The 8,137-nt window shown below is 42.7% G+C and overlaps 1 protein-coding gene across 1 annotated transcript in view; it reads right to left on the bottom strand.

Annotated features, from left to right (window-relative positions):
• The window catches only part of bcap31 (B cell receptor associated protein 31), an 8,002-nt gene extending 2,717 nt beyond the window's left edge, over positions 1-5,285 (bottom strand). Inside the window, exons 1-4 of the mRNA XM_031839094.1 lie at positions 5,145-5,285; positions 3,595-3,694; positions 2,627-2,727; positions 1,526-1,670 (exon numbers count right to left, since the gene is read on the bottom strand). Coding sequence (XP_031694954.1) covers positions 1,526-1,670; positions 2,627-2,727; positions 3,595-3,686 — 338 coding nt within the window. The 5' untranslated portion in view covers positions 3,687-3,694; positions 5,145-5,285. The remainder of the gene's footprint in view (positions 1-1,525; positions 1,671-2,626; positions 2,728-3,594; positions 3,695-5,144) is intronic.
• Positions 5,286-8,137: the final 2,852 nt, after the last annotated feature.

The raw sequence follows: 8,137 nt of genomic DNA, 5'->3' as shown, positions 1-8,137 counted from the left end.
CACCACCACCACCAACACCCCACCATCATCATCACCATCATCTTCATCATCACCACCACCAACACCCCACCATCACCACCACCAACACCCCACCATGATCATCATCACCACCATCATCTTCATCATCACCACCACCACCAACACCCCACCATCATCATCATCATCATCACCACCAACACCCCACCATCATCATCATCACCACCACCATCATCTTCATCATCACCACCAACACCCCACCATCATCACCACCATCATCTTCATCATCACCACCACCACCACCACCAACACCCCACCATCATCATCACCACCACCACCTTCATCATCATCATCACCACCATCATCTTCATCATCATCATCATCATCACCACCACCTTCATCGATTCAGCAGCAAAGACTGCAGAGGTGATGACGTGTGAAAGTCTATGAAATGCTTCAGCATCTTTATCAACTGTAATCATGTTTTAATAAAGAATAATTTAAGTAATGTTTTATTTATTAAGTTCATCAAACATACAGAACGGGACGTTTGGACGTTGATATATTACAACATTCGGTGACTGTTGTCTTTGGTGTGAGCTCCTCTAGTGTTCAGGAGAATAATGCAACATCAACTCAGAGAGCTTCAGCCCGACAACACGCCGCCGTTGTAGGAAATTTAGGTGTAGAAGTGTGCTTTAAGACTTTATAATTAGAAGTGTTTCTTAGTAGAATTTGTAGCACCTCAGAGGTGGATAGTAAAATATTAGTACTTGGGACGTACCGATTATGCTGATAAAACTTGTGAAGTTTTTGCCAAAAGTTGCAAATCCTTATCTTTATATAGTATGTTTACCATAGAAGTGTTGAGCCATAAAAGACAGTCATTGAATGTATTAAACTGTGAAGAATAGCCAAGGGGCAGACAGGGATTTCCAGACAGGCATTTACAGGGACACCCGCGCTAGGGTCCTCCGGCTGGTTGATGCGAGAAGGAGGAGCCAGCTGCATTTAGCCAATAGAAACTAAGACGGACATTATGGGAGGGTTTTTCGAACTATGAAAAGAAAGGCAGAGGAAGAATTCTCTCTCTTTGCTCTCGTTTCATCTTGTGGGTTGTTACGCTTTCAGGCTCAGGCGCGGGTGAATGCTTTTCCGTGCGGATCATATTTCTATATATTCTGTAAATAGTGTAGTTCACTTTGCAATTGTTTTAGCTTCTGTAGAATTAAATACTTTTGATTATAATTGAAACCGGCTGACTGATGGTAAGGCTGGACCACATGCGGTCTCCCCCACAGTTGCCAGTTGAACCTAACACCGTCCAATCGCAACACGCCGTGTCGCACGACTCTGAAACCAATCAGACCTAATACAGGGGGGGGGGTGTCAGCCAATCAGAGGCCGAGACAGATTTACACCAATGACCTCCGTCCAATCAGGAGCAGGCTGGAGGATTTACACTGTTTGACACACACACCCTTTCCATCTTACTGTAAAATTCCTCTGCATTTAAATCAGTCTGCCTGTCGCTGTGTGTGTCTCTCACATGCAGAGCAGCAGGGCGAAGCCGGCGATGTACTCGTTCCTCTGAGCTCTGAACAGTTTCATGTGAATGTGTTCGATGGCCGTCGGGTTGTTGGTCAGATCCACCTTCTCCGTCACGCTGTACTTCCTCACCTCACGGAACGCATCTAAACACATCAAAACATTTTTTTTTAATATATATAATTCAATCTCTCTCTCTCTCTCTCTCTCTCAAACAGAATCACAAAGCTATATATATATATATATATATATATTTAAAAAAAATCCATTTTATAATTTAATCATTTTTCTTAAATACACTACATGTATTATAATTCATATAAATATTTTCCCATTATCTTATGTTCTCATTGCACAGCTCCTGTCTTCCTCAGTTGCTCTGCTTCCAGTGCAGCTTGTTTTAAGTAGAGCTTTTATCCAATCAGATCTCACCTCTGTGTCTCTAGGTAAGAACAGAGGCAGAGGCCTGCAGACTCACAAGTGCATCCATGTGCAGTTTAAGTGAATGGGGACGATATTGTTGATTGTCATAGTGTTCAACCAATCAGATCTTTGGTTTGACATGTTGGGCGTATTCTTTGACTATCAGAGCCTGCGCAGGCTCAGCCAATCAAAATGCATTCTGACTGAGTGAGGTGCACCATGACAGAGGAACCTGAGCCGAGGAAAGACATTGCAGTTCAACGTTGAAGTAGTGAAAGTAAAATCCTATGTTAATCTCTTTGGGTCGTGGCTTGTCATTAGGTGGATCCCACAGCCAGACCAGCTGAGAACATTATGTTTTCCTGAATTTAGGCTTTTGCATTTTCTAAATGCTCTAGCATTATTAAGACTCGTACCGAACGGTGTGACTCTAAATGGACCATAATGTACTAAATGAACATCATGCTGTATTGAAGAAGACTTGAAACTAGAGATTGAGACCATAAACTCATGTTTACAATGTTTACTGAGGTAATAAATCAAGAGAGAAGTAGAGTCATTTTCTCATAGACTTCTATACAACCAGAGGAGTCGCCCCCTGGTGGTCACTAGAGAGAATGCAGGTTGCATAGAGAATTAAACATCAATATTTACTATTAGAACAAGATACCAGACGTACCGATGAGCAGGAAGACGAGGATGGCGATGGCCACCATGAATGAAGTGTTCCCATAGAGAGCGATGGTCTGGATGATCCGAGACTTGAAGATCTTACTCCACCTGGAGCACAAAACAGTCGGGTTATAAATACTGTAGGAGACAGATGAACTACACATACAGGACAGCTGGAGCTCTCACGCCATCTAGTGCTGCGTGTGCGCGTGTGTGTGTGTGCACGCACACACACACACGCGCGTCAAAAAAATATATATTTAAAAACAGATGACTCTTTGTTTCGAGAGTAGATGACACTCATTTCATGTTCCACTTCTTTCATATTAAAGCAGCCGCTTCTGATTAAAACAGATTTAGTACAAAATCAGATAGTTTTCAGATGAACTGCTGAGTCATGTTTGTTTCTGAGTTCCTGATGGGGTCACTGGGTCCTTTAAGAGACAAGACGTCTCTGTCTGCTGAGTTAATCACAGTTAAAGGTATAATCTGCTCCGTGTTTCAGATCGACTCTCAGCTGAAGTCTCCGAGTGGACGACGACATCTGAGACGTCTCAGTCGGAAAAAAAGACGTCGGAATGTTTTGCCTTCTCTCAGCGAGTCAAAATGAATGACGTTGGCCAATAGGAGCACACAAGTAGCAAGCACAGGTGTCTACGTCATCACTTTAAAAAAAAAAGTACGTTCGTCCGTTAGTTAGTTAACTCAGAGTTCAGGGTTGTTAACTCAGGGTTAGTTAACTCAGAGTTCAGGGTTAGGTAACTCAGGGTTGTTAACTCAGGGTTCAGGGTTCGTTAACTCAGGGTTCAGGGTTCGTTAACTCAGGGTTCAGGGTTCGTTAACTCAGGGTTAGTTAACTCAGGGTTAGTTAACTCAGGGTTCAGGGTTAGTTAACTCAGGGTTCAGGGTTAGTTAACTCAGGGTTCAGGGTTAGTTAACTCAGGGTTCAGGGTTAGTTAACTCAGGGTTGAGTACCTCTTAGGAGAGATGAATGGGATGCAGAGCAGCAGGACGAAGAAGACCTCGACGTAGAGGAAGGTGGCCACCGCCGTCCACTGGAGACTCATCCTGACTCCTGAAGAGACGACACAGAACCAGGACTTTAAACACAGAGACTCAAATCTGGAGATGAAACCAACAATTCATCTCGCTGTTGAGTGAAGTAGTTAAACTAATTACCACAATAAGAGATCCTTTATCTATTCTTCCTCATGTATTACAACATAAATGATAGAAGAGATACAGAAACAAGTTACATACAAAACACCCGACGCACTCAACTGATACGGTCATTAAGAAGCTGAGAGGACGATCGGAGGCTCCCAGACGGACGTCCAGTCAGCGTGAAGACGGTTTGTTTTCCACCAGTTCATCACCAACACAATCATAAACTACTACGAGGCAATAAAAACGGTTTGTGATGAATATCTCCTCCATTCATAGAATATTAATAATCAAAAACAGAAAACAAAGAAAAGCAGAATGACACAAGACAGACGGATAGATGATGAGTTCAATGACTCGTCTCAGCTTAGGCACGTCATATTTAAAGTGTTTCTAATATTCTGACTCCTTAACATTAACTAACTTAATGTTTTATTTTTACATCTCTTCTATTTATGTTCATCAGAATAAAGTTTATTGCCACGAAGGTTTTCACATACAACTGATTAGCTATTGTGTTTTGTTGCATAAGAACCGTGAATAAAAACCAGTAAAAACATGTAAAATGTCTGTACAGTGTTTATAGTATTTAGTTTAATTGTTCCGTTTATGTCTGTGAAACGGTTTGTAAACTTGTTTTTCATATAAAGGATATTATGATCATAAAGCTGAAGCAACTCAAACAGAAGTTACTCCTTTAATTTAGTTCCATATTTAAATACTTCTCAACTCTAAATATGAAATGTTAGTTTCTCTTCATTCACACGTTAATATAGATTTATAACATCTAACTACACAAATACTTTTTCTACATTCATGATTAAATGAAGTTTATTAATTTCGCTGCTGTAAACCACAAATATGTTATATTGATACCAATGATTTAACATTTAAACATATGTAATGATCAGCACTGCTTCACTGTTGTGCACATTGATCACAAATAAATAACTTGTGTGTGTGTGTGGGGGGGGGGGGCTGAGTCACGCTGGTGACGTCACCGTATAGAAACACTGAATATCTTTCACATTAAAAACAGCTGATTGTCGAAAGCTAAATCTCACATGAAACACTTAAAATTCCACAACAATCGTCACTAAACTTGTGTTAAAACGAGCTAAACACCATCTGTGTTACATGTGAATAAGGGCTCGTCTATTTGCTGGAAACAACCTTATTTACCTAGGAACAGAAACCTCGTTAACGTGTAATTGTTGGGAAAAGTTTCGTTGTGAGGACGTGAACTAGCTTAGCATGCTAACTGGACTTCGTCACCATGTATCTCCTGGTTAGCTCGTAGGCTCCGTCTACTTGCTGGTTTTGTTATATTCAATACTTGTAAGTCTGCAGGTGAGACTCACCTGAGAAAAATCCCGAAAACACAAACTTGGTGCACGCGCTGGTGTGTTGAGCTTCAAGCACTTCAGTCCGCTCCGTTCACAGCTGTTAGCCTGCTAGTGTGCTTGGCTTCCTGGTCTTAAACGCTTCCGGTTTCCGTTTTTTTTTTAACGCTGGCTCGTTCCCCGATCCCGACACGTGACTGGATACACCGAGGCAGATGGGAGGAGCGTATCTCTCTCTATCTACTCTCCTTTACACAGTTCTCTCCTGTGACCAGCAGAGGGAGACATTGTCTAATAAAAGATATCTCTGCGCTTCAACTGAACTGTGAGTGAGACTCAGAGAGGAGGAAGAAAACGAAGACATCTCACTCTCACTGATTCTCCACGAACCAATACGAATCTGCTCTCTCACTCACTCTGTCTGTCTCTCTCTGTATCTCTCTCTCTCTGTCTCTCTCACTCTCTGTCTCTCTCACTCTCTCTCTCTCGGTGCATGCTGGGAGTGAGCGTGTGTGAGTGAGTCGCTGAGCGAGTGGGTTTTTCGACCTTTATTTTCTTGTCCCTAGTTTATGTGTATTACTTTAATGTGGTTTATTAGTTGGTTCTTCTCTTTAAGATTAAGGCTAATCTTTTTTGGGGAGTTTGGGTGTTTGGTGTTTTTTCTCCTGCCGGTGTCTCGCCAGTCGGTGTCCTGGGATGCCATGGTAAATAGAGAAAGTTTGTCCCACCCAGGGGCGTTTCTAGGATTCAAAGAAGGGGGGGGCTTAGCCCCAAGGGGAGTGGCGTGTTTGCATGCGTAGCGTGCAGCAATTTTTTTGGGGCCTATTTGGGGCCGCGGATATCCATTGTTTCAGACAGTTCATAGATTGAACCAATCAGAAAGAGTGTGATTCTGCTCTGTAGTTTTGCTTGCATTCAGTATATGATAACACAAGAGACAGAATTTCAGGGTCATAGTGAAATTTGACAACACAAATATGAACTTTTCTCAAATAAAGAGAGAAATAATTTTCCTGCTTGTAAAGGAAAGACGGATAAACTAGCTTTCATATCCGCGTCACTCCCAAATCCTGATTCTTAAAGGGACCGCACACAATGGATGGAGAACGGACCTGACAGTGTCAACTTTTGAGTTGTTTACTTGTTTTATTATGAGCAGAAGGGAAAAAGATTTTGATCTACCTGTACTTACAATTTCACTCCGTGCATCATTTACTTTGAGCTAAACTCCTTGGCTATAATCCTGGCTGTCGTTGACGAGAGACGTTACTTGGCAGAGTGAGAAAGCCAGCACAGCAGCCTCCCCAAGGTCCTAGTGCCCGGGGTTTTTTTCCGGTGAAGGGAACTGTTGTGTTGTTGGCTCACAGCTTTGTACTGGTTTCACAGAGAGAAAAACCGAAGGCATTTATGGGTTCTGCGTCGAATGCTAATGCTAGGCGATGTATGGTTTAGCTGTATAGCCGTTAGCTTGGTGTTCCAATATTTCGAAGCGCAGTAAATAAAACACAGATTTGTGGCCAGGAATACGTGGTTTTATGCCACATTTTCGAGTTGCTTATATTAGTAGTGTATAGTTGTGTTTGGAGTGTGTACAAAGTGACTTATATGATAGTGTTGCCCATACGTTGCTGTTTAATCCGGTATATAAAATGTACACATGCACAATATTCGCTTTCAATATGACCATTTTTTGGACGATATTTGCAACCCCCCTTAGCTCGAGAGCCCCCAAATTTGGGGGCGTCGTGTGCAAGAGGAGCCAATAATGCCAAATTATTTGGGGGGGCTGAAGAATATTTTAGGGGGGCTTCAGCCCCCCTAAAATAGGCCTAACGACGCCCCTGGGGCTCACGTGAAAGCATGGCATTAAGATCAGCGCCGGCTTCCCGTGCAGCGTGGAGGACATTGGGCTGGCTGTGGGGGAGATGGTCGGACACAGCAGCGTAAAATTGGCCGCTCGGATGAACAACGCTGTGGTCATTTTCCTGGACCAGGTGGAGAAGTCATCGAGACAGGCCTCACGGTTAATGACATGTTTGTCCAGGTGTTGCCGCTGATGCAATCTTGTCTAACATCCCTCCTTTCATCACTGACGAGTTTCTCAGCAGAGAACTCTCCAGACACGGAAAGGTGGTGTCACCAATCAAGAAGATCTTGTCTGGATGTAAGTCTCAGTTGCTGAAGCACGTGGTGTCTCACCGCAGACACCTGTATGTGATACTTAACAACCGGAACGAGGAGCTCAACCTCCGCTTCCACGTTAAAGTAGATGATTATGATTACGTGATTTTCAGCGATGAAATGTTTCGGTTGCGGTGAGGAGGAGCATACCGTGAGGGCGTGTCCGAGGCGAGGGGACCCGGCTCCACCTGACCCGGGTGTGGCGCTCGGCGCTGTGGCAGGTCCGTCCGCCGGTCGCAGGGGAGCAGCGGGCGGCCGCTGATACAATTATATTAATACACAATAATATTAATACACAAAAACATTAATATAACATCTAGATTCTCTAGATTCTCTCTCTCTCTCTCTCTGGTTACTGGTCAGACTGGTTTTGTTTCCACAGTAAATTATTGATTATGTACAGAATATTGATGGTCATTCAGATTTAAAGGTTTAAATCTTTTTGGTGTTATTCTACTTTTTTTGTCATTATTAGTGTTAATGAAGTATAATAATGACCTTAGAGCTCGTGTTAGGAAGTTAAACAGCTCATAATTCATCTCTAATATATATTTTATATTCATGTGAAAACATCTCCTTCAAACTACTGGATTTATTCTAGTTTAAAAAAAACTACATTTTACAGATGACATGTGAACACATCATGATCACGTTATAATGTACCTTCAGCCAGTACTCATGTTCACTGAGCAGAGCCTGAAGGCATCATCATGTAACTGAAGTGAACCTCCGTTGGTTAGCCGTTAGCGGTGCTGCTAACATTACTAGCTCTCCTGCTGTTGATTAGCCGTTAGCGGTGCTGCTAACGTTACTAGCTCTCCTCCTGTTGG

Source organism: Anarrhichthys ocellatus, unplaced genomic scaffold (genome assembly GCF_004355925.1).
Source record: "Anarrhichthys ocellatus isolate YVR2014 unplaced genomic scaffold, GSC_Weel_1.0 scaffold1267, whole genome shotgun sequence".
NCBI lineage: Eukaryota > Metazoa > Chordata > Actinopteri > Perciformes > Anarhichadidae > Anarrhichthys > Anarrhichthys ocellatus.
Note: the sequence above shows the minus strand (reverse complement) of the source record. Positions and strands in the feature narration are given on the sequence as shown.